At 46.4% G+C, this 27,538-nt stretch overlaps 1 protein-coding gene across 1 annotated transcript in view; it reads left to right on the top strand.

Moving 5' to 3' along the window:
• LOC138304018 (protein-glutamine gamma-glutamyltransferase E-like) overlaps positions 1-27,538 on the top strand; it is a 289,413-nt gene that overhangs the window by 72,197 nt on the left and 189,678 nt on the right. The window contains exons 6-7 of the mRNA XM_069243665.1: positions 13,540-13,717; positions 14,038-14,170. Coding sequence (XP_069099766.1) covers positions 13,540-13,717; positions 14,038-14,170 — 311 coding nt within the window. The remainder of the gene's footprint in view (positions 1-13,539; positions 13,718-14,037; positions 14,171-27,538) is intronic.

Genomic DNA, 27,538 nt, shown 5'->3' with positions numbered 1-27,538 from the left:
CATAAGAGGCTTCCCGTAGCAATCGCAATCTCAATTTGCCTGTGTGGTAATGGACCATCCTCAAGAACACCAGCCAGCTTCCAAAGAAGGTATGTGCTGCATGGTAAGACACACATCTGGTGCATGTTTGAATGGGCACCACAAACATCGAAAGATGGGCTGTACGCATTTCAGAACCAGTTCGAATGACAAAGACCAGTTGGATTCCAGTTCTTCTAGGAGTGATGCTCCCAAATACTGCATCATGCGGTCACAACACAGTTGGGCTGGTGAAAGCACAATCAGTCCTCCTTGTTGAGATGAGGCAGCCATTGTGAATGAAAAGCAGCATCAGCAAAATGCCACCAATTAACCCCAAAGTAACAGGGAATCCCCCAAAGACACTTGAAAAAATAGAGGGTCTGGTTGAAGGTATTATGCCTAATATAGAGGAGAAGGAACTGGCAAAACAAGAATCAACAGCATTCAAAGTGTACAATCCCAGCGATGTTAGACACGTTAAAAATGTGACCTATGAATACACCAAAATATCTTGGAAAGTTTATATTTAGAAAGGACTATGGGCTACATGTACTAAAGAATGTATTTGCGACTCACAAATTGTGAGATGCAAAACCTTATGTTGCGATTCGCAAGGGGGTTGCAAATGCCCTACCTCAGAAATATTCATGAGGTAGGTCGCAATTTGTGACCCCCTTGGGAATAGCCGCTCTCACAGGAATGGTGGCCTGCTGGAGACAGCAGACCACCATGTCTGTGACTGCTTTTAAATAAAGCAGTTTTTTTGTTGTTTTGTTTTTTAAATGCAGCCCGTTTTTCTTAAAGGAAAACGAGATGCATTTCAAAAACAAAAAATTAAGAGTTTTCTTTTCATTTTTTCTTTTAATTTTTTCCTACGGACCACTGCCTGCTCCGAAAAAAATATATTTACTGCTATTCACAAAGGGGACGTGATCCCATGGGGACCCCTTCCCATTTGCGAATGGGTCAGCACCAGTGAGACACTGGTGCTAACTGCGATTGTTTTGCAACCGCATTCACGGTCACAAAACAATAATACATGGGACTGCGACTAGCAATTAGGAAGGGAACACTCCTTCCTAATTGCAACTCGCAAACCCTTTTTGCGATTCGGTAAATAGTTTACTCAATCGCAAAAATGGGTCTGAACATCCCAAAGTGCATTTTGCACATAGCAAACTGCCCGGTTCGCTGGCTGCGACGTGCAAAATGCTACGTACATGTAGCCCTTAATCTCAGAGGATGACGTTGCCACTTGAAAAGCATAGGTCTCAGGGCAGATGCAAGTGCCACATGTTTATGATGAAACAAAAGAGCCTTTTGTCTGCTCAGCTTGTCAAAGTTTATATTTAAAGTAGCAATATTAGGCTAACCTCCTGCTACTTTTATCTCACATGTGGGGATGGGAGCACATTTTCACAACATGTAACAATCTGGGAGAACAAAGCTACATAGGCAATTCCAGCTTGCATACCACAACAGCTGATTTTGTCAGCATCACATAACTTTTATTCGAGAGCCCCTGGAATGCCAGACTAATCAAAGGGACAGGGACCCCAATCAGATAACAGGCTAAATTTGCAGCTGAATCATTACATGCCCTGTGCAAGGACAGCTGTTTACAAATCATTGAATGACTTACAGAAGTTTCACGTTCGCTTCTGCTTAGAAAGACCTCCTTCATACCATTGAAACATTTGTACATAAAGGGAAGCTCCTACACCTCATGGATGCAACTATCTCCTACCTTTTCAAATCTGCCAATAGGAATGTGCTTCAAACTAGAAGTGAATTGAAATGTTGAAATGGGCAGATTAATTACCCTATTAACCAAATTGCAGATGGTATTTCTGCCGCAGTGAAAAGCAACTTTTCTAACTTTTCGAAGTTCAATAAAATATATGTTGCATCTTTCTTAGCTATTATTTGTTGCCGTTATGTGAGGTTAAATGTGGCAAACAATTCCCTGGAGCTGACGTGTTGCCACCTCCTGCCCCATCCTGCAAACAAAAGTTCCTGATGGATTGGTGCTAACAGATCCTCATGCCAACTTAACTCCAGAGCAGCTTGCTTACTTTCATAGCAACAGACAATCCTGACTGTGACCTATTGCTTTTGAGATACCGGTCCTTGATGCTTTATGATTGTATATGAGTGCCAACAATACGGTCATGCGATGGTTCAACCCCTACTGCATATGCACCATGAATACTGATAGTGGTCTCTCAAAATGGCACTCTAAACACACACAGAGAGAAATTAAAGATGAGGTTTTATTCATGAATACTGCATCTACATCACACACAAAAAGGATACGGTCATCGCTAAAAAAGGTAGTTATCTTTTTTGTGAACCTTATTGACTAGTTTGAGGTCTACCTATACCTATTTGACTACCTCCCACACCAACCATTCCAAAGATATAGATGAGGTGGGCTCACTCATGTAATGTGACATGCTTAATCATGGCCCGCCTCACCCCAGCCAGGTAAGGCAGTACTGCCAGGGCGACTAAACATCAAAGGGAATTTACTTGATGGAGTTCTTAGAAATAAACTAATTTGAATAGTTTCCGGGGTTCAGTTTTATCCGTTAAAAATACCTTAGCATAAACGACAACACATATTCTTTATTGGTGGTATCCTAGGTATGGATAAAAGAATACCATGAGGTATTGTTAAGGGAACACACCAGGGTATCATGGCCCTACTGTTCCTTTTCTACGCCAACATGTTTCTGCCCTTCCTAAAGCCAAACCTGGTCTCGGGCATTGTGCATAATGTAAAGGTATTGCAGGAAAGGACCTACCTCTCCTCTTCAAACTTTAGGTAATATACCCTGATAGGGCACACATGAATCATATCAAGAGGCACTGATCACGGCATGTCAATTGGCTCCTGTATACTGGTAACCACTAGATTCATCACAGTACTCCTGTCTTTCTTGATAGAGTACTCCTTCATGAGATGCCAGGGCCCTTGTAATCATAAAAGAATGAAATGGCAGTACAGAGAAAAGAGATTAGGCTTTGCCCTGAGACATTGTAAAGCTTAGACAAAGTGATTAATGGCACAGGGACTCATCTTCCAAAGAGTTTCTCAAGAAAAGGATTTGAGAGGGTAGAAATTCAACATGAAAAAATGAATTTCCAGTGTTCATTACAACAGAATCTTTTTCACTTTAAAAAAGCCATAACAGTGTACATAAACACAATCATCTTTTCATTTGACTTCTCGACATGAAGTTTTCACAGACATTTACTTGCATGCCTAGGCTGCCTAGCCTTAACCCTCGCCAACTCAGCAATTGGTGGTAATTAAATATAAAAAAAAGTGTTTTCCTCTCATGTCTTTCTTATACACTACACTTCTTCTACTTTACCACTCTTTCTTTATGTCTCTTACTATTCATAGATTATCTACATCTTTGTACACTAATGCTGTTTATTTCTAGCTCTACTCGGTCTAGTCTTTCTCAATATACCTCTTTCAACCCCACCTCTCTCACAATCTCTCCTCTCTCTACCTCACTCTTTGCCTACCTCTATATCTCTCCCTTTTCACCCCTTCTATCTTAACTCTTGCATAGTTCAGCCTTGTGCTCCTACCTCACTGCTCTGCTTCCCTCTCACTTTTCTCTCTCTCTTTCCATTTCTCTATACCTCATCTGTCTTTATCTCTCCAGGAGCTCTCTCTGCATCTCACCTATCTCTATATCACTTCTCACTACCTTGTGACTCTCCTCAACTAATTTCTCTCACACTACCTTGGGCTTGCTGGTTACCCCTGTTTTTTTTCCCCTTTCATTACTGGCTCTCTCTCCTCTCAATGTCATCATTTCCTTTTCAGTGTGAACTGCCTTTTCCCACCTTACATCCCCCTTCTCTACGTTTCTCTCTCTATATATATCACTTTTCTGTGTTAGACCTTGGGATATTCGTGCCTTAGGGTGGTTTTCTACCAAACATTTTTCCTGCTTTGCCTCAATTTTTCTGATCGGTTTTTGTTGGCCTTAGGAGTCTGGGCACTTTATCACTGCTAACCAATGCTAAAGTGCATGTGCTCACTCCCCTACAACATTGTAACACTGGTGTATCCAAAATGTACATATTTAATTTACTTGGAAGCCCCTCATAAACTGGATATATGTGCTCAGGTCCTGTAAATGAATTGCTACTAGTGGGCCTGCAGCACTGATTGTGCCACCCACTTAAGTAGCCCTTTAAGCATGTCTCAGGCCTGTCACTGCAGACCGTGTATGTGCAATTTCACTGACATGTCGACTTGGCATTTAAAACCACTTTCCCAGCCTTAAACTACCCTTTTATGACACATAAAAGCCAATGGTAGGCCCTAGGTAGCCCATGGGGCAGGGTGCAGTGTAAATAAAAGGCAGGACATTTGATTCTTAATTTTACATAACCTGGTAGTGAAAAACTCCCAAATTCAGTTTTCACTACTGTGAGGGCTACCCCTCTTATAGGATAGTATGGGGGATTGCTTGATACCTTTATTAAATGTGATTCCTGATTGGGAAGAAGTAGAACTGTCATGTTTAGTACCTACAGACTTGTAATAATAAATCCTCTTTAATGGTAAAATTGAATTTACGATTACAAATTTAGAAGTTGATATTTTTCTATTCTTAAGCCATGTGTGCCTGCTACCTTCCTCCAGTACACGTCTGGGTTGGGTGACAGCTGGGCTTTGTGCAGTCCCTCTAGACAGTCACACAAAGGGAGCTGAGGTGTGCCATTTACATCCTGATGGCCATACCCAGGTGGATGGGCCTTCTTGAGCTAGAAGGGAGGAAGGAGCTGACACTGACACACACACCTGAATGGAGCTGTGTCTGTCCCAACACAAAGAGCTTCATAACCCCCTGTAGTGTGTCTGGAGCCAGGGCAAGAAAGGGAGGACCTGTGTTCGTTTCAAAGCCCTTCTTTGAAGTCACCCACACTTCAAAGGCTACTCTGCCAGTAAGAAGGACTGCCTTGCTGCTGAAAGGACTGCTGCTCTGCTGGGATGCTGCTGGAATTTGCGGACGCCTGCTCTGCTGTGCCTGCCCTAACAGCTTCTTCCCACCTCTCCTGAGAGTGAGAAGGACGGGATCTACATCTCTTCATCCCCAGAACCAAATGACTCCAAGAGTTTGCTAGCTTGCCTCCTGTTCTGAAGCCTCACCACCATCAAAGATTTCCTCCAACTTTGCTTCAGCTGCTGGGCTCTGCCAACTGTGAGTCCTGTCCTGTCAAGCGGTGCCAATCCAGTCATGAGCCTTGAAAGAGGACTCTACAGCTGTTCCCCTGCAATAATCGATACATTGACTCCGTTACGCCGACCAGAACTGCTGCATTAGCCCTTGACACCAACACATCACCACTGCATGCGCGGCTCAGGATCGACTCATTACTACCAGCCTTCCCAGCGTGCCTTGATGACTAATCAACTCCATCGCAGAGGGTTTGACGCTGCACTTTGAGGACACCTCACTGATGACTGTGTGGCCTGATGACAACGCATCCCCCAGATGGTGTGGATCAGGACAGCCTTCCATCCAAGGTACTTTTCAGCGGACCCTGCGTAGGTCCTGCAGCTGGCCTACCCGCCATCACAGTCTGCCTGAAATTTGGAATTACCCAGCCTCGATTAAACCTCAAGTAACCTTTTAGTGCTAGCAATTTCTAAGCACTGTATTGCAGTTTATTCTTTAAAAATGCACATCTTGAGTTCTATTTGTTAGATTTATGTTGTTTCTGTCTTGATTATTTCCTATTTTTCGTCACTAGTGTGGAGTCTGCCTTTTTGTGATGTTTTTATTGCGTTAGTGTAATTTAAATGTTGTACAAATACTTTACAAATTGCCTCTTCATTTAAGCCAGACTGTTCTGTGCCAAGCTACCAGATGTTGAGCCAAGGTTAACTTAGGGAGTGCAACTCACCTACCCTGACAAGGAGTGTGGTTCCCTACTCAGGCAGCGTTCATTCCTCTGCCATTCAGGGACCCAATTTCTAACAACCTGTATCTATCTGTGTGTCTGCACACAACCCTCTTGCTCTACCTCATCCTCTCTCTCACTGCCTCAGTATCAACTTGCTTCTCTTTCTCTATATCACCTTTCCTCATTTATTCATCTTGTAATACTCTAGTTTCATGTTTCCTTCTCCCAGTAGCCACCCTCTGCTGTTTTTGTCCTCACTAACTCCCTTTATATGACCTGACTTTTGCCACTTCTCATTTTGCCACTATTCACCGCACTTTCTCTACTTTGCAGCTCTCTGTATGTCTCTCACTACTTCACCTCTGTTTCTCTTCAACACTAAGGGGCAGATTTAAGAACCCCTAGTGCCTCCTTGCGCCACATTAGTGTCATTCTTTTTTGCTAATGTGGCTCAACGATGCCATAATCACTGTTCCAAATTTACAAAAGTTGCAATGCATGCATTGCGCCACTTTGTAACCCTTTGCGCTACATTATGACTGCACCTAGTATAATGTATGCAAAGGGGGCGTTGGCCTGTTACAGCGGCCCCAAAAAAAGGTGCAAAGAAATCTGAGAAATTTGTTTGCGTAATTTTTTTCTGCACTTTGAACACCTGCTCAGAGCAGGCATTAAAAGGAGGCACACCATTGTTTACAATGGGTCTCAATGGGTTTTTGCAGGATTAGCGTCAAAATTGTTGACGCTAATCCTGCAAGGCTCCGAACTAGAGTCAGCGCCACTTTTCTTAAATCTGGCCCTTATTTTTATCTATGTCACCAGTAGTTTTTACCTTACCTCTGGCTCTACCTCATCCATGTTGTGTTACCCTTCGTCTTTCTACACTTTCTTCTTCCTGTTCTCAGGCTCTCGCTAGCACTCTACCTCATCCTAAAATCCCACCATTCTCCAACCTCTAGTTCGGTTTCTACCCCTCATTCATTCTACATCTCTGTATCTTTCTTTCTAACTACCATTTTGTCCCTTTACCTATGTCTCTCCTTAAATTAGCTCACATACTTTCTTCTCTATATCTACCTACTTTCTCTCTCTACTTCACCTCTCTTGGAATACTGTCTCTTTACCTCTCCGTCTTTCTGCTGTCTCCTCCCATTTCTCCCTACGCATCAGTCACAAAAGTATGAACACAGAAAGAAAAGAAGAGGTCAAGGCAGTGGAGGTGAACTAAGGAGAATGTCTTTGAGTTTACACAATGAAAGGTTGAAATGCTTTGCTTTTTTCACTGTTGCACTGAAAACAGAATATCACTTGTGAAGTAGGATGATTTGTATTTACAAATTTCTGTCAACTGAAGCTCCAGTTTCAAGTGATACATGTTATTTTAACTCATTCTCTGCAAGCCTTTTTTGGCTATGTGGGGGTAGTTCACACGTAGGCTCCAATTACATTTTGTCCACATAAGGTTTCCACACCAAATGTGTTCCAACATCCTAAGGATTTTAAAGGTACACAGAGTTTATGGAATCCCCTGGAGGAGACCGAGAACTTAGCCTAAATACAGGTAAATTTAGTTTTTGGGGAAAAGGTGCTGCAGAAGAAAGCATCTGATTCTTTCCCTACTAATGACAGCAACAAATGGTTTGTGGTGCTACAATCACATTCTTCCCAGCTTTCAGGAACAGGCAGACTTGAATCAGAAAAACAAATTTTTCAACACAGTTTTGCCATTTTACTCAGATATAGGCCATTTTGTTTTATTTTTTGTGCTTTGAACCTCCTTCTAGTTAGTGGTAGAAATGGGTGTAAAACCAATGGTAGAACTTGGGAAGCTATACATTTCTAAAAAGTAGACAACATTCTGAATTCAGCAAGGGGTCATTTGTGTTGATCCTTCGGGATTTCCTATAAAAAGTAACAATTGAAATAAAAAAATATTGAAATTGAGTTGAAAAAAAAAACATTTGTGTCTATATTTTCATCTGTAACTTCTTTTAACTATGGCAGATTTTCATAAGCATTATACTTTTGCATCCCCTGGACGCTTATGGTTGCGGGGATGTATAAAGCTTGCAGGTTCACCTAGAGCCCTATGTTTGCAGAGCCCATAACTGAGCTTCACCTTTGAATTGTTTTTCATTGTGTTCTGGGTATACAGTGATTAATTCATAAAATATAAAAAGTGAAAAATGGATATCAAGGAAACATATGTATTTCTGAAATGGGCACAAGATATGGAGTTGAGGAGCAGTGGTTATTTGAACATTTCTGAATTTGTGGATACCCATACTAGCAAGTGAATCAGAGGGCATTTCTCAAAATGACTTCATTCTTTCTTATACAGTCTTACATTTAAAAGGCACAAATGCAGATAAAGACAATTGGTAATAACACTTGTTCTACTATTCTGTTTTCCCCCAGGTCTCCTGATAAACATGGTACCTCACTTGTGGGTAGGACTAGTGCCCGTGACAGAAAATGGCCCAAACGCAGCGTGGACTCAACACATTTTTCCACTAAAAAATTACCCTTTTTTGTCAATGTGCCTAGCTGTGGATTTTGGGCTCTAGCTAAGCCAGTAGCTAGGGAAACCTAGCAAACCTGCACATTTTTTAAAAAATAGACACGTAGGAAAACCCAGGATGGAGTGAATTGTGTGGCGCTCATCAGGTTCTGTTGCCCAGAATCCCTTGCAAACCTCAAAATATGTCTAAAGCACATTTTCCTCATGCTTCTGTGATGGAAAGTTCTGGAATTTGAGGGGAGCCACAAATTTCCTACCATTCAGCATACCTCTCAAGCTACAATGAAAAGGATACCTCACTTGTGTACGTATGCCAAGTGCCTGCAAAAGGGAAGTGACAAAAACGTGTAGAAATTGAGGATGAACTAAAGCAGGTCTGAAAGGGCAGTTTATTTTTTCATGCATTTTTAGGCTGGCTCTGCTTTGGGCATCCACAGAAGTGAGGCAGAGTTTATATCAGTACAGATGGGGCAATGCAGGGTGGAAGTAAATTTATAGATTCCTGTGGATTCCGGAGGTTTCCATCACAGAAATACAGGGAAGATGCACAATTTCAGGCAAAGTTGGAGGTTTGTAGGGCATTGTGGGTAACTAAATGGTGTGAGGTGCATCTGAAGCACCTCACACTGGATTCCCCCAGATCTTTAGGGCCACATTTACAAGGCCCTAGCACAACTGCAGCGTCACTTTTTGTGATGCTCTGGTGGTGCTGTGCAGTGCACCATATTTACAAGGTGGCGGTAAGCCACTTTTTGTGGCTTAGTGCCACCTTGTAAACACTGCCCATTCCCATGCAAGGGGCAAGCAATGGGTGTTGCTGTGGGCATTCCACAGCAACACCCATTGCATTTTGACGCTGCCCCAGATTTATGAGATTCTGTAAATCTGAGGCAGCACTAAAATCAAATGCCCACCCCCCAGGGGTGGCATTAGCATGGCGCAATGAGGAGAAATTCTTTCATTGATCATCGTTTTTTTGCTCTTTCTATGTGTGCTGGATTCTGCTGCACACAGAAAGAGCAAATCACCATAGACAATTTGTTTTTGTGTAGGAAGGGACACATTCCTGCAGAAAATCATCTCCCCTTCATCGCAGCCATCCTTGCACTATGGTGCAAGGGTGGCTGCATTGGCGCTCAGCAGCAACTTTAGCAACTTTAGCACCGGCGCAGGGGGAAACACAGGGGTGCGCCGTATTATTGTAAATACGGTGCTTCCTTGCACTTCCAAACTGGTGCGGTGCTGCTAATTTTGGCACAGCACTGCGCTGTGCCAGCGTATTGTAAATCTGGCCCTTAGTTTGCATAAGTGTCTGAGTATGTTTTTCCAGATGGAAGTGTGCCCAAGTCCAAAAAGTGCAACCTCTCACCATTGCAAGTGGGACGATATTAGGAGTTAGCCAAGCTCTCATGGCCCATATGTAAAATCAACACCCAAAAGAGTCAAATGTCCTCTTGCTTGCCATTGGGGGGAGTTGCTTTAGCCTGCAGAAGAGGGCAGAAAGACATATGCCCCTTCAGTTGGGATGGGGGCATAACCATACCCACCCCTTTTTTTATTCCCTGGTGTCTAGTGTGCTGCCTGCTGCCGGGGGGGAGGGAGGGGAGGTTTGATTGGGTGGGGCAGAAAGACTGTGCCCTCATTTATTTGGGGTGGGGGGAATTGCTGTGGCCATGGTGGTCAACTCCCATCCTCTTTGTTTTAAATAAAGTATTCCCTGGCATCTAGCTGGCTTTGACCAATCCACTGGGGCAGATCTGGGTAAATACTGTATCTATCCCGGGGTGGTCAGAAAGACGTGGTCCTGGTCGCTAATGGGATTTCTACCACCACTTTGTGGTAAGAACCACCAGACTGTCCCCGGGGGGGCAGAAAGACTGTATCCATTCTGGGCAACCCCCACTCATGACCTTTCTATAAAAATAATCTCTGTGTTTAGTGGGCTTTCTGCCCCCCTGGGGGGCACATTGGGGATAATAACCACCATCTGCCCATGGGGGACAGAAAGAGTGTGCCTACCTTTGGGGGTGGGAGCATTGCCATAACCCTTCTGTGCAGCACCTACCCCCCTTTAAAAAAATAAAATCCCTGGTTTCTAGTGGACTTTCTGCCCTCCCTTATGGGGCAGATAGGGGTTAATAACTCCCATCTTAAAACATTTAGGGAGAGCAAAACCCCTTGCCCAAGGGCCCGCTTCCCCAGCCCTGGTGGCCTAATGGTGAGTGGATCCCTGCTTGGGGATCGCCATCCTGAGGCTATCCTAAAGCAAGGATCCACTACAGAAAGGTACCTGGAGAAAGGGGAGATTCTTCTCTTTCCAATGGTACCTCTCCCATTGAAATCGGTACTCAGGGAGGGCTGAGATATGCCCCTGGGCACCAAATAAGATGAAAGCAAATGAGGCGATGTAATGATGTTGGCGCGCCCTAATCGTCATTTCAGGGAGTGGATATTTTTCTTGTTTTCTATAAAAGGTCTTCCCAAGCAACGAAGGCTAAATATTGGAATGAAATCCCTCCGGTGCCTTCACAGAGGGATTTCATGTGCCATATGCTTGGACGGCCAGGAGCTGTCCGACGCACATGAGCACTGTGGCGTCGGATGACTACCTGCGTCCGACGCATGCAAAAGGTTAATATTAGGTAATAGTCTAGTGGACATCCACTAAGTCACCACTAGGTTGTCGTACTTCCCATTGGAGAAATGGGCTGCTCGGGAATTGAATTACACTTTTTGTTGCAAGATACTAACAAGCGTTTTCAATGCAACGGGTGTCGCATTTCTCAGAGTAAGAGCTATTAGCAGTTGTAAACTCCCAACCGAACTTTTCTTGCCACATTAAATGGAAAAAAAGTGTGCGATCGCGCTGCTACAGTTCACTCGTAGTGAAACCTATCGGCAAAAGTCCAATAATCTACGTAACTGGCAAAAGTGCAATTAACTATGTAACAGGGTGGATGTCATGCAAAGCGCTCGACTTCTGCCCAGCAAGATCGCTCTGCGAAAAACGATAAAATGTAGTCCACAAACTGGACGGAAAACAGCGAGCCTCGCATGTTTTCAGTACTTGGTCGCTGCGCTCGAGGCAGAAAAGGCATGACGCATGCATGCCTTCCACTAATGAAAGCAAGCAGATTTTAAAAGGCAAGCCCACGAACCAATGAAAGACACTGACGTGACATGGACGGGGCTCCGAGCCCTTTTCTAACTACAAAAGCATCTCGCAAGTGATACGCATATGCAAGCGACACAGGCTCGACCCTAAAAAGGTTATGCATGTACAAAATGAAATGCCTTTGTCAAGGGCGACTGTTCAAATTTCCCTTTGATACAATTTGACACAGCGCAGTTTAAAATTGTGGCTGTCCCTGTGTGGCCTAGTTTCTGAAAGTTTAAGGTACATTACGAAATGATTTAGCATCACAAGAACTTTCAGTAGCTGAAATATGGTAACAAATTGAAAGTTGTTACAAACAGAGGGCCACAGAACAGATTTTTTACAAGGCTCTATACATATTAAAATGGCTCTCGAAGACGACACATGAGTTTACCGTACTCTAATATTCGGTCTATTTTTATCTACCGATGTATTCACATTTTAGCTGCAGAATTGTAGTGATGTGCGAAATTCACGGTTTCGCATAATTATGTTAAAAATTACGCATAATTATTAAAAATGCAAATCCATGATTTTGTGATGTACTTTATTGTGAAATGACCTCTCACATCCATTTTTGAGGCGAAGACCTATTTTATGCTAAAAAATATAAAAAGCAAAACAAATGCGAGCAGCCACTTGCGTTCTGTTTTTTCTGTTATTTTGGGATTTTTTTTTTCGTGAATGAGGTGACAGCGCATTATTAAGCATGTATTAGCAAAAGTTCAGAAAATGTGCATAACATGTATAGCACAAAATCCCCGAAATTATTAGAATTACGTTCTCCTGATTTAAATTTGAAAAATCAGGGAACAGGGTTAGTTACTGTTGATATAGCTGAATATCTGAAAGGTGATTCATGTCCATCGACCACAAAATGTATTAAGTTCGTGGCATTTGTATCATCCTTGCTTAAAATGTTACTCCTTGAAAGTAAAATTGAATAATGCTATGCTTATTTTATATAGCACTGGTGTGGCAAGTTTTGATTATTGAAAGTCTGGTTAGCCCTACGTTTAAACGGTACCTCTTGCATTCTAACTAAGGAGGACGAGGTCTTCTTCTTGCTACTGGTTTTGATCGGCACTTGCACTTCTACTTACTCTTGTTTCAGCTTGCTCGTGAGCCCTCGCTGCCGCTAGTGTGAATGGGTGTATTTTTGCTGCTATTTTGCATATGCACTTTTACTTGCACTTGTTTGTTCGTGATCTCGTACTGACGCTAGTGTGAATGGATGCCCCTTGCAGCTATTTTTTAAAAATATTTAAACATGTAATTTTATTTATTTTTCTTTGTTCATAGTATTCACTGGATACTAGTATGGCATAGTCTCTTTATATTCTCGTATTTGTATTTATTTTGTAATGTTTGCAATGATTTTAATTGATCGTGCAATCAGAATAAAGGTTGAAACTATTGATTTAGTGCCCAGGTTACAGTGTTTTTTCAGTTCAACATAAATATTTCCAGAAATTACCGGGACTGTGATGGTAATACCATACAGCTTCTCGATGCTGTGAGGGATTTGAGATAATGACCAGTGGAAGCAACGGTTACTTCTCAATATTTCTTGACTTTTTGATAATATCAAGGAAATGGCTGATTGCAAAGTTAGTAACTGTTTCTTTTGTCCAGTTTACTGAGACGTTCAACATCAGAGTCTTAGCTTGCATACACCCCTTGTATCGCTAAAGTAATGGGCTGACCGAATTGCTTCTTCTATTCATCTAAGTAATGATGGTCGCCCACATGTGCCATCCCATCCATGATGACCTGTGCGCACTTCATTCAAAGAGCGATAATGTGCACTGCATGTCTCCAACAGGCCAGTGTTTCCAGCCTATTTAGTATGACTCCATTAAAATGTAAGAACACTTAAGTTGCATCATATCCTCTTTAGGTCAACTCCATTGACGATAAAGGAGTACTGGAAGGACGCTGGAGAGAACCTTATACAGATGGGGTTCGGCCGACTACCTGGAGTGGAAGTGCAGCCATACTAAGAAAGTGGGATAATGACAGATTTCAGCCAGTCAAATACGGGCAATGCTGGGTCTTTGGAGGGGTGCTATGCACAGGTACGTCCAACCTTTCCATCAATATATAACCTATTTAAAAGTATTGTTTATGGACATGCTTGCCCCTCCCCCTGATTTAACAGAGAGAGGTGCTGGAAGCATGATATGGGGCCCATTTTGAGATAGCCATAAATTCGCAAAGAGACTTCCATAGCCCCATTTTATACTGGGAGCACTGTCAAGTTCAGGAGAGATGGGGCAAAGCGTCCAGATGCAATACAGCAGATATGTGATATTCCTGTAGAGCTGTGTTATATAATGCCGTTATCCAAATGAACTACACGGGGAATTCGGAATGAGGCTATTTTTCATTTCTCCAGTACTTAGGTGTTTAGGAATACCCACCCGGACCATCACAAACTTTGAGTCTGCTCACGACACTAATGTAAATCTGATGATTGATGAATATTATGACGCCACAGGAAAACGTCAAGCCTCCACCGACAGTGTCTGGTAAGTAGCATGCTAGCTGTGCAATATTTTATGAGAGGCAGTTGCTCATCGTTTTAACAATAAGGGCCTCATTTACGAGGAAATGTAGTTACTCCCTGTGCGGCGCTAAATTTGCTGCCTAGTGCCAACACAGCCACCCTTGTGCAATGGAGCAAGGATGTTGCGTTGTGGGGGAGATGGTTTTTGTGCAGAAAGGTGCACCTTCCTGCACAGAGACAATCTTTAATGGTGATTTGCTCCTTTTTGTGTTGCATTCTGCAGCACACATAGAAAGAGCAAAAAACAAAGAGAAATAGAAGTATTTTTCCCTGTTGTGCCATGCTAACGCCACCCATGGGGTGGCATTAGTTTTTGGAGCCGCCTCAGGTTTACGATTCCTCGTAAATCTGGAGCAGCATCAAAAGCAATGGGTGTTGCGGTTGAACGACCAGAACAACACCCACTGCAAGCCAAGGAAAATTGCATCTGAGGGGCCCATATTTACAAGGTGGCATTAAGCCATGAAAATTGACTCAGTGCTCCTTGTAAATATGGAAAATGGCACCCCGCCACCGGAGCGCAGTGGCTCTAGGGGCTTGTAAATAACCCTTAAATATTTATCAGCGGGTGATATTTTCTCCAAAATCTTCCTTCCAAAAACTTCCTGTGGAAATTGGTCTTTCCAGGGATTGATTATTTTGTATCCATCCTAGGCACATCGTTAAGATAGCAGTGTCAAAATTGTTGTTGAACCAGACAGTAGTGGCATCATCAAGGAATGTCAGAGGGATCCTGGTCTCCAGATTAATTCCCATAGTGCCCCTCCCTGTGCGTCATGATCATGGCCAGATGTTAGTTAATTGAATCCTTGCATACTCCTTTATCGGCTTCCCACTTCAAGAGTGCACTTTAAAAATATGACAGCTTTCACGTCATCCCAGAGAAAGCAACATTACACTTTTGTATAATGTACCTAAACCTTATCTTTATGTTCAGATTACAGATCATGTCGCCCACTGTTAAATAATCCAGTTACTGCTTTCATGGTTTGTAATTTTGCTATAACCGTATAGAGAGACAGATGTTCTTTGAAGGGCACCTATTAGGGGGATGGCTTTGTGCTTTCCCTGCACACCGTTTGCTTTATTACATCATGGTTGCTTTTATAGTCTTTTCTTTAATGGGGTATATAACCGGTTATGATGCTATGCTTGAGCGTGATTTTACATTGTAAATTTGTACTATTATTTTGAAGTTACATATTTTTTATGAATCTGGATGAGCAAATGATTCTTTGATTGATGAATTTATAGGTGGAGTTACCTCTGTTGTTGTGTTTTCTGCACAACTAGAATTAGCCATTCCTTTTGGGAATCTGGTATGGAATAAAGTCTCCTTAGAGGCCAGTGAGATGTCTGTTGATATTGGCGACTCTTGTGGAGCCATGCAGTTATTGATTGTGGGTTTTGCAGAAGGTAGAGGTTTAGATGATACCTTTTGTGGAGATTCTTGACTAGGACAGCTTTTATTGGCTGTCTCCATGTTTAGATTGTTTGGGTAGAATTTATTTTTAACTTTCAGTAAAATGTTTTTGTTTGGATTAAGTTGACAGGACAGCCTGTCTAGGGGAGATGGGACTCTGACCCATAAAAGGGATTTCCTCGGGATTAGAGAGTGCTTACTACTTTCTAGATTGACACTGCCATTGAAACTTGTGTTCTTATGGAGTGTGTAACCTGGATTGTTAGCTTGTGGATGAAAGTGCTGAGGTCTCTATAGTATCAGCTCTGGTCTCTTTTCGCTCCAATTTTTTTATAGGATCTGAAGTCAGTCTCAGACTACTTGAGGATTATATCACTCATCTGTATTTTTCCTGTATCATTGTCATAGACATGTATTGTGCATTTTTGTGCTTTGGGTTGTTACTGGTGGCAGTGACTCTGACTCCATCGAGGATCCTTGTGCAGGATACATCTTAAGGTTCGATCGGGTCAAGGTTATATGGAAAGTTTTTATTAGAAAAAAGTAGTTGTAGGGATTTCCTATTTTGACACTGTAATTGCTGTCTGCGGTCAATAATTCGGGGTTAGTGAATTGCTGTCTGCGGTCAATAATTCTGGGTTAGTGTAGTTTTCAGAACAGCTGAGAGAATGGTAACCTTAAGATGATACTGGGACCTTGGTTAGTTGAGACACTTGGAACAGGGATCGAACAGAGAACATCTTGGATTCTCCAGCATGGAGAGCTGTAATGCAGAGCCTGGCCTGCAGCACAGGATGCACTAAAACAACTGGAATGACATAAAGATAGGAGCTTCGTAGAAGGTGCCCCTCAATTAGAATGACATACTTTACAGTGATCAATTCGGAACTGACAGAACTTTTACATTAGCCCTGGCAATTACTATAGCCTGTCATCCTGTCATGACCTTGAGGTAGTCCCTAGAAGTAAAGCAATTGTTGATATGACAGCAGAGAACCAGATGGGGAGTAGGTTGATATTTCTGTTCTACTTTCTTCAAACACGTCATTACAGCAGGTGAATTTCAAAATGGAATTACTATGGTGGTCATTCTGACCCTGGCGGTCTTTGACCGCCAGGGCGGAGGACCGCGGGAGCACCGCCGACAGGCCGGCGGTGCTCCAATGGGGATTCCGACCGCGGCGGTAAAGCCGCGGTCGGACCGGCACCACTGGCGGGGTCCCGCCAGTGTACCGCGGCCCCATTGAATCCTCCGCGGCGGCGCAGCTTGCTGCACCGCCGCGGGGATTCCGACCCCCCCTACCGCCATCCAGATCCCGGCGGTCGGACCGCCGAGATCCGGATGGCGGTAGGGGGGGTCGCGGGGCCCCTGCAGTGCCCATGCCACTGGCATGGGCATTGCAGGGGCCCCCGTAAGAGGGCCCCTACATGTATTTCACTGTCTGCTGTGCAGACAGTGAAATACGCGACGGGTGCAACTGCACCCGTCGCACAGCTTCCACTCCGCCGGCTCGATTCCGAGCCGGCTTCATCGTGGAAGCCTCTTTCCCGCTGGGCTGGCTGGCGGTCTGAAGGCGACCGCCCGCCAGCCCAGCGGGAAAGTCAGAATTACCGCCGCGGTCTTTCGACAGCGGAACGGTAACCTGACGGCGGGACTTTGGCGGGCGGCCTCCGCCGCCCGCCAAGGTCAGAATGAGGGCCTATGTCTTTGTAGTGAAGGCATCAAGGACGGATGGGTTTGCAGTAGGGTTCTGGTCACCATCTATGCATAACGAAAGAAACCTGGGGCATGTAAATCCCACCCAGTATTATCCTGTGGTCATCAGCCACAAGTCTGGGTGAAAAATAATGTATTCCTTATTAATTATATGTTGACAGTGGCAATTTGAGTGACATATTTTCTTGTCATTGCAATTGGTCTGAGGACCTCACTGGACATGTTGCTCGACAGGTGACAAGTGGGGGCATATTTATACTTGTTTTGAGAAAAATTTGCGTCATTTTTTAATGCAAATTCGGTGCAAAGCTAACTCCATATTTATAATGTGTTGCTTGACCCGTCTAGCACCAAATTAATGGAGATAAAGTAATTTTTGGGACGTGGAAACCTACTTTGCATCACTGAGATGCAAAGTAGGTGTTCCTGTGCAAAAAATGACTATGCCTTAGTGCCATATTTATCCCCCAGTGCTAAGATCATGCACTGGAGGGAGGAGGGGTCAAAAAATGGTGCAATGCTTGATTTGCACAATTTTTTTAACGTCTGGGTCAGGGCAGGAATTAGGGGACCAGTGGGCCTATTTCCATGGTGGAACACCATGGAATAAGCCCAAAGGTGCCCTCCCCAGGTCCCAGAAACACCCCCACCCACACCAGAGAGACAGCGGAGGATGGGGGACCCCATCCCAGGTAAGTACAGGTAAGTATATATTTTAAGTGCCATTGGGGGCCCTGAAATTGACCCCCCACATGGCACTGGGTGCAGTGGCCATGCTCTTGGGACCCTGTTCCCTTGTGCTGGCCATTGGAGTGGTGGGCATGACTTCTGTTTTTTCTAAGACAGGAGTCATGTGGTATGGATGGTTATGCTTCAGATAATGACTCTAGGCAGGCTAGTCTCATTATTGTTTTACTCTAACCTGCCAAACATCGTTTTTTGGTGCAAACCCCCCCCCCTTCTTCCATACCACTAGCCATACCCCACTAACATCTTTTTTTACGCTACCTACCCTTTGCACCGGCTTGCACCATTCCATAAATATCATGCCTGGCTGGTGCACAGAAATGGTGCAAGCTGGTGCTAAACCTTTTGGTGCAAAACTGCGTTAGTTCAGTTTTGCACCAAAAAGTATAAATCAGGGTCTAGAATTTTACAAAAGGTAACAATTTGTTTTTGATTCAATAGCAGGTAGATCCGAAAACGTATTTTACGGTGTCTTTTGAGTGCAGTTTTATTTACCTCTGTATCTAGTTAAAACCTGAAGCTGGCCGCTGTATTTGCTGTGGGCCAATTTGCTTGTTAGGTAAATAGCTTGTATTCAATTGCAAAAAATTGCAAAGAGCTCTCGTACCCAAGAGATATAGGGCCAGATGTACGTACATTCTGAATTGCGACCCGCAAATTCGCAATTCAGAATGTTGAATGGTGTCCCTGACACCATCTGCGATTCGCAAGGGGGGGGGGGTCGCAAAGACCCACCTCGTGAATATTCATGAGGTGGGTCGCAATTTGCGACCCCCTTGAGAATCATGGCACTCACAGGGATCGTAGCCTGCTGGAGACAGCAGACCACCATGTCTGTGACTACTTTTAAATAAGGCAGTTTTTTTTAAATGCAGCCCGTTTTCCTTAAAGGAAAATGAGATGCATTACAAAACAAAAAAATGAAATGTTTTCGTTTCATTTTTTCAGAGCAGGCAATGGTCCATAGGACCACTGCCTGCTCTGGAATAATGTTAATACCATTCCCATGGGTACCCCTTCCCTTTTGCGAATGTTTTAGCACCCATTTGAAATGGGTGCTAACTGCGTAGTTTTGTGACCACTTTCGCACTCCCGTTTGGGCATCGCAATGTGCTTTTTGCACGTTGCAAACAGCAAAATTTGCTGTTTGCGACGTGCAAAAAGTTTACTACATCTGGCCCTTTGTTCTCTACGGTAAATACAAAAGGGGATTAGGAAATTTCAATTTGAGAAAAAAACATCAACTGGTGATAAATCGATCATCCTGTTACTTAAAAGCAACAGTAGCGCTGTAACTAAATATATTGTAGCTAAACAGGTTATTGATTTTCTCATTTTATAAGCGCATGCCTTCAAAATACTTTATAGCAGAAAAGGTATGTAACAAACTACTGGTCTTTGCAAAATGTTGTTTCTTGGATTCAACAGTGCATTTGATATTAAAACATCTTTCAGTATAGCACACAGAAAGAGGAGATGAGCCTCCGAAGTATAATTGTGAGGGAAAGAGAGAAGAAAGTTAGTGTGACATCTTTTCTTTGTTTCTACAGACAAAATGCATTTAAGCATGATTCTGTTGTGTTTCTAGACTTTTGTTTTATAGTAGCAAAAAAAAAAAAACATATATGAAATATCATAGCCAAGCCAATAGTAGCAACAATATACAGTATTATATATTATAATGATTTAGAAGTAATCAGAATCAATGACTCAATGAATAATAAGCAACCAGCCATCATTTACTAGGCCCTAGCAGCACACTGCGCCACAAGAGCATCTTTTTTCTATGCTCAGGTGGCTCAGTGTGCTGGCCCATATTTAAAAGGCCAGGCAAAGCCACATTGCGTGACATTTTCATGGTGTTGTATATGTATATACACATTTATTTCGGTCTGTGACCATAAAAGCACAATTAATACAAATTATGAATATAATATAAATAAAAATACACATATAATAAACCTAAATTTTAACATAAAAAAAAACACACAATTCAACCCACATAATTAGATAACCAGCCCCTCCTTCCAAATACACACAAATATGTAAAGACAGCAAGAAGCTCTATAAAAGCCTACAAATGGCTACGAAGGATCCGCTATGCTATCAATAAATTTGCTTCCTCCAGGGGAGCGGGTACCAATAGGTCTTAAGTTCATTAAAAAAAAAAAAAACATTTACAACTCAAAATCGATTGCCAACTTTGAAGGAACTTGCTCTAAAAACATATAGATCAAGATGTATATGATTTACCATCGTATTCTAAATGATGGCTTCCCTAGGGGCAACCCATTCTGTCTTATCTGCCAAGCTTGCTCTAAACATTTTGCTACCTCAAAAACTATTGTTGCCTCTGGATCACTTTTACAGACAGAAATTACCCATTTCCTACTTAGGTGTAAATACTGGGGGCAGAAGAATCTAAAATGTTCTTGAGTTTCTTTTAGCAATGATCACAACTTTGAACATCCACCTTGTTTGTCCCATGTAGCCGTTAACGATCTTAGCGGCATTATACCAAACCTAAATTGGACATACAGTTGTTTTATAGTAGGCAGATAACTATTGTCCATATAGGGGGTCATTCCAACCCTGGTGGTCGGTGATAAAGCAGCGGCCAACCCACCAACAGGCAGGCGGTCAAAAAAATTGAATTCTGAACCTGGCGGGAACCGCCAACACAGCCCGCCACTTTAACACTCCGACCGCCACAGCGGGACAAACAAACAGCGCAGCGGTCACCGCCAACAGACAGGCGGCAGACAATGTACCGCCCACACTATCACGACCCACCAATCCGCCACCTTTTCCGGGGCGGGAGCCCCGCCGATAAAAACACGGCAGAAACAGACTACGAACGGGAAAAAAAGGTCACCTACACACACTCCACGAGGAATCTGGACAGCATGGAACCCAAATTAAACATCCTACCAGCCATTGTCTTCCTGCTCCACTACCAGGAGCACGAACGCCGGCGCAGAAGACAACGGTGAGTACTGAACCTACGACACAGGGGAGGGGGGGAGGAGAAAAGGTTACGGGCACACACATACGTGACACCCCCCCCCCCCACCCCCCAAATCCCTACATACCAATGCAGAGCAACAAGTCAGATTGACACCCCCCAAACCCCCCGGAATAATGCCAAGACAAAATAAAATGTTCATTAAAATTGAAGTATATTAAAGCATATTTGAACTTAAGTGAAAAATAAAATTTATCAAATAAATATATTACAACATGAACAATATATCCATAGTCCAAAAGTCCGGCACATATTGCCTACATTCCATTGTTCGTGGGCCAATGTGCATAAACACATGGGCAAAGCCCACACACGAGACCCGTTTCCATTGGAGAGAACACTGCTGGGGCATCAGATGATAAAACCACAGGCACCTCAGGGGGGAAGGGAAGGGGGGGCACCTCAGCCACATGAGTCCACGACGCCAGATCCACGAGGGGCCTCCATGCCCACTGTACTATCCTGGGGAGTGCAAAGCCACAGTCTCTCAAGTCTCTACAGTGGGTGGATTGCCCACTGTACTATCCTGGGGAGTGCAAAGCCACAGTCTCTCAAGTCTCTACAGTGGGTAGATTGCCCATTGTACCATCCTGGGGAGTGCAAAGCCACAGTTTTCCAAGTATCTACAGTGGGTGGATTGCCCACTGTACCATCCGGGGGAGTGCAAAGCCAGAGTCCATCAGGTGGATTACATACTCCACTGGTTATGGAGGAGGCATGTTGGCCAGAGTGCTTCGTGAAGCCCTGCCCGACACAGATCCGGCCCTGCCAATGGGCCAGCGGTGCTTGAGATGAAGGGCCCAGCGGAGCAGTTTTGAGACGGCGGTGCCCAGCGGAGCGGTGCTTGACAGGAAGGGCCCAGCGGAGCGGTGCAGAGACGGCGGTGCCCAGCGGAGTGGTGCTTGACAGGACGGGCCCAGCGGAGCGGTGCAGAGACGGCGGTGCCCAGCGGAGTGGTGCTTGACAGGAAGGGCCCAGCGGAGCGGTGCTTGACAGGAAGGGCCCAGCGGAGCGGTGCAGAGACAGCGGTGCCCAGCGGAGTGGTGCTTGACAGGAAAGGCCCAGCGGAGCGGTTCTTGAGATGAAGGGCCCAACGGAGCGGTGCAGAGACGGCGGTGCCCAGCGGAGCGGTGCTTGAGATGAAGGGCCAGCGGAGCGGTGCAGAGACGGCGGTGCCCAGCGGAGTGGTGCTTGACAGGAAGGGCCCAGGGGAGCGGTGCTTCTCACGGCGGGGCCCTGTTCAGCGGTGCTGGTCTTGGCGGGGCCCTGTTCAGCGGTGCTTGTCTTGGCGGGGCCCTGTTCAGCGGTGCTTGTCTTGGCAGGGCCCTGTTCAGCGGTGCTTGTCTTGGCAGGGCCCTGTTCAGCGGTGCTTCTCACGGCGGGGCCCTGTTCAGCGGTGCTTCTCACGGCGGGGCCCTGTTCAGCGGTGCTTCTCACGGCGGGGCCCTGTTCAGCGGTGCTTGTCTTGTGTTCCTAGGGAACCAGATCTGGCCAATAACTCTCGCTCAGTCGCCATCCGACCTTTCGCTTGCGGGGCCCTCCTGTGCTGGAGTCCTGGGCCCGTGGGTGTCCTCCGTCACACCCCAAATGGGGCTGGTGGGGCCCTCCTGGGCAGCTCGCCTGCTGCCGGACTTGTCCGCCCTGCTGCCCTTGCCTTCCTTGGCAGAAACTCTGGGGCCCTTGCCTCCCTTTCTGGATGGGCCAGGTGACGGTGCAAGGGTGGTGTCCTTGGGGGCAGCCGTTACAGGCCTGTCGCGCCGGCCCTTCCCTTTTTTGGTTCTTTTCCCAGGGGGTGGGCTGGCTGTCCCCTTGCTGCTGGCCGATGTTCCTGCCCTAGGAGCTGGTGGACTCCAATAGCCCTGAACGATGGTCCTAGTAGGTGCAGGGCTTGTGGTGGCTGAGGTGCAGATTGGAGTCATATGAGATGGAGGGGGTGGGTCAGTTGTTGGAAAGAGGTCAAGGTTGGAAAGGAAAATCAATTTAGACAGACAGGGACGGGTAGTTGTAGTGGGTATGGAAGGGGAGGAAGAGGATGTGGTTGTAGGAGAGTCAAGTCTGGTGTCTTTGGGTGCAGGTGCTTGTGCTGGAGGCTGTCGTGAGGTGGATGGCTGTTGGGTGGGTGACTGCCTGCGTTTGTGTGGTTTGGAAGAGGGGGTGACAGACACACTGGGAGAGGACACAGGGGACGTGTAAATGGCAGTGGGGGTGGTGACTGCACGTGTGCGGACTGTTCTGGTGGGTGTGGTGGTGATGGACGTACTGGCTGATGGTGGTGTGCATGCAGGTGTGAGTGGAGACGTCACAGGGAGGGAGGAGGGAGACGAGGAGGAGGGGGACACAGAGGAGGCAGTGGCTGTTGGCATGTCTGCATGTGGATGTTGCTTGGGTGAATGCTTGTGTGATCTGTGGTGCTTATGTCTGGATGAGCTGCCCTTGGGTGTTGAGGTGTGTGCAGGCTGGTCTGTAGGTGTGTCTGGGATAGGCAGAGGAACAGGGGAGTGGGACTGGGTTGAGGAAGTTGGAGGGGGGAGGCTAGACACAGGGACAATTGCTGCCGTCAGTGCTGAGGCCAGAGCGTTGAACGATCACTGATGGGCAGCCTGACCCGAATGAATGTCCTCCAGGTATGCATTGCTCCGATGCACCTCCCTTTCTACCCCCTGGATGGCATTCAAAAGGGTAGACTGCCCAACAATGAGTGTCCTCAGGAGGTCAATGATCTCCGCACTGAGGGCAGCAGGGATAACTGGGGCAGGACCTGAGGTGCCAGGGGCGAAGGAGATGCCCGGCTTCCTGGCCGAGCGGGCACAGGGCGAATGCTGAGGGGCTGCTGGGAGGGCGGAGCTGGTGCACTGGGTGGCGGCTGTACCTGTTGTTGCGGTGGGCACGGATGTTGCCGCCACCACAAGGGAGCTCCCTTCCGAGGACGAGTCGGTGTCGCTGACTTCTCCATGGGTCCCCGTTGTGGAGCTCCCCTCGCCCTCCGTATCACTGGTGTACTCGGAGTCGGTTGCATGGCCCTCCGGGGCCATGTGAGATGCAGCTCCCTCGTGCGCCGATGCCACTTCTCCTCCACCTGATGATGCTAATGCACACATGAACAGGAAAACCAAAAAAAAAAGGGGGGGGGGGGAAGAAAGAAAGACATGTTGAGTGCATGCATTGGCGGCACCGTTGGCGGAGAGGACAGACACAGAAGCCCCCTGCACTACGCCGCGCACTCGGGGTACACTACTCAATTATTGTGACTTGGCCTACAAGTCTATGGTCGACAAATGCACACATAGGTGAGCCCGGACCATGGATAGCTGTACTTAGCACCCTACAGAGGTGGGGGGCAGGGGCACAGGGCCATGCCTAACAGAGGGGCCTAGCCTACAGAAACCGCCCTGGCCTAGAGATAGCCACAGCCCTCCTCCCCCACCCAGACACCTCCACTGTGCGCTAATATAGCAGAATGTGCTGATACTCACCCCATTGTGTCTGCTGTGATGTCCTCACGCGCCCATCCAAATCGGGGTAGGCCACCGCCAGGATCCGGGACATCAGGGGGGTCAATTGCCATGTGGCACCCCTCCTAGGTTGGGAGGCCATCCCCAGCAGAGACTCGGCGGTCTTTCTGCTCCCGCGGCAGATGTCCTCCCACCTCTTGCGGCAGTGGGTACCCCGTCTGTTGTGGACCCCCAGGGCCCGGACGTCCTTGGCGATGGCATGCCAAATGTCGATCTTCTGATGGGCGCTGACCTATGTGACATGTACAGGGTGGAACAAGAAATATCATCACTTTACTGCATGGTCGATGTGAGTGGCCCCCCCTCCCCAACCTTGCCATGTGGCACATGCTCTCATCTGTTGTGCGTTGCACTCCTCATTCGCTCCCCTCCCCACCATCTTACATCCACCCCACTCAACACAGACATAGCCCATACTACGTGCTCCCTGTGTACTTACCTGTTGGTCTGGAGGACCGTAGAGTAGCGCATACTGGGGGAGGACCCCATCCACAAGTTTCTCCAATTCCTCAGATGTGAAGGCAGGGACCCTTTCCCCAGTCGCAGCAGCCATTGTATCTTCCAGACCGAGGTCACAGCAGCACTTGCAGTATAGGTCCTCTCCTGTGGATGATCAGGTCTCGAGTGATTAAGCAGTTAGAAAATGGCGGTCACGCTCGCGGCGGTGCGTACCGCGACCGCCGGCGCACATCGTCATTGGCTCCTGAGACCCATAGGGTTCAATGTTAACCAATGCTGCTTTGCGCCGCGGTCTTCGACCGCCTATCGCCACGGTGTGCCACGCCAGCGCATTGATCTCACATCCCATTGTCACACTTCACAGGTCAGGCAGCCGCCATTTCAAGGGCCCACATGGCTTAATTTCTACTGCGTCACACAGGCCTAGGCCTTGCATTGCCACTCATACAAGCCATTCAATGCATAGCGAATCGTGTACTGTGCAAGCTGTAGTTACGTACCTGTGAGTTGCTTGACTCTGTGCTCCATGTTGTCCTTCCTAGGCACCGTCCGCTGGGACTTGCGAGGAGATGGAGGAATCCTCCCGTGTACAGACCGCTGGTGGACCTGTCGACAATGGAAGAAAGACATATCATACTGATATACAGACTTGACCGAGCCACTATACAGGAACTGTGTGCCCAGCTGGAGCCAGACCTGATGTCCCCCATTCGCCAACCCACAGGGATTCCCCCTCTGGTGCAGGTTCTGTCAGTACTCTATTTTTTGGCAAGTGGATCATTCCAAACAACAGTGGCCATATCATCAGGGATGTCTCAGCCTATGTTTTCTAGGGTTTTGTCCAGAGTGTTGTCTGCCCTGATGAAATACATGCGGAGCTACATTGTTTTCCCTGAGATGGGTGATTTGGCTACAGTGAAGGGTGATTTCTATGTCCTTGGACATATCCCCAACATCATTGGTGCCATTGATGGGACCCATGTGGCTTTGGTTCCCCCCAGTGGAAGTGAGCAGGTGTACAGGAACAGAAAAAGTTATCATTCGATGAATGTCCAGGTGGTCTGTTTGGCTGACCAGTACATCTCCCATGTAAATGCCAAGTTCCCTGGGTCAGTGCATGACACGTACATCATGTGAAATAGCAGCATCCCTTATGTGATGGAACAGCTACAGAGACACCGTGTGTGGCTAATAGGTGACTCTGGTTACCCCAACCTGTTGTGGCTACTTACCCCAGTGAGGAAACCCAGGACAAGGGCAGAGGAATGCTACAATGAGGCCCATGGGCGAACTAGGAGGATTATAGAAAGAACCTTCGGCCTCCTGAAGGCCAGGTTTAGGTGCCTGCATATGACAGGAGGATCCCTAATGTACTCACCAAAGAAGGTGTGCCATATCATCGTGGCCTGCTGTATGCTTCACAACCTGGCTTTGCGACGCCAGGTGCCTTTCCTGCAGGAAGATGGTCCAGATGGTGGTGTTGTAGCAGCTGTGGAGCCTGTGGAGAGTGAAGAGGAGGAAGACGACGGGGACGACACAGACAACAGGGACACAGTGATACAACAGTATTTTCAGTAGCACACAGGTACGAATCAACCACGCCATTTTACATTTACTTAAAGTCTCCTGCCTCTCTACTGTCTGAGTTCCCCCCCAGTTCCTGTTAACTGAGTTGTGACTTTCCCTTCCGTTTTCAGAGCTGTGGGCCCCACTGCGTGACCTCTGCTTTGTTTGCCCATGGACTACAGCTGTGTGACAGTGGTATGTTGTCATCACAATGTAACAGAACATTTTTGCACCATTCTGTCTAATACATTTGTTAAAAATACAAGCAGACTCCAGAATTTTTTAGTGCAATTTTTTTGGCGGCCTGTCGTTGTGTGGGGGCCTCCTGTCCACTAGCGCCGGCGGAGGTGGTAGGCTGTTCCTGGTCCAGGCTAGTGACAGGGGCCCTTTGTGGTGCCACATGGTCCCGCAATGTGGTGACTATCTAGTTAAGGGCCATGACGATGGTCCCCATTGCGGAACTAATGTTCCTCAGTTCCTCTCTGAACCCCATAAACTGTTCCTCCTGCAGTACCTGGATCTCCTGGAACCTGGCCAGTACCGTAGCCATCGTCTCCTGGGAGTGGTGGTATGCTCCCATGATGGAGGAGAGGGCCTCTTGGAGAGTCGGTTCCCTGGGCCTGTCCCACCCCAGTCGCACAGCAGCCCTCCCAGTTCCCCTGTTTCCCTGGGCCTCTGTCCCCTGGACGGTGTGCCCACTACCACTGCCCCCAGGTCCCTGTTGTTGTTGGGGTGGTGGGTCAACCAGAGTGCCCTGTAGTGGTGGACACACCGCTGATTGACGTGTCCTGGAGACAGAGGCATGGGCCCGCTGCGTGGGAGCTGTGCTGGTGTTCCCAGAGGGGGTTAGGTCTGGTGTAGCCTGTGGCTGTCTGTGGGGA

This window comes from Pleurodeles waltl, chromosome 7 (genome assembly GCF_031143425.1).
Source record: "Pleurodeles waltl isolate 20211129_DDA chromosome 7, aPleWal1.hap1.20221129, whole genome shotgun sequence".
In the NCBI taxonomy this organism is placed as follows: domain Eukaryota; kingdom Metazoa; phylum Chordata; class Amphibia; order Caudata; family Salamandridae; genus Pleurodeles; species Pleurodeles waltl.
Note: the sequence above shows the minus strand (reverse complement) of the source record. Positions and strands in the feature narration are given on the sequence as shown.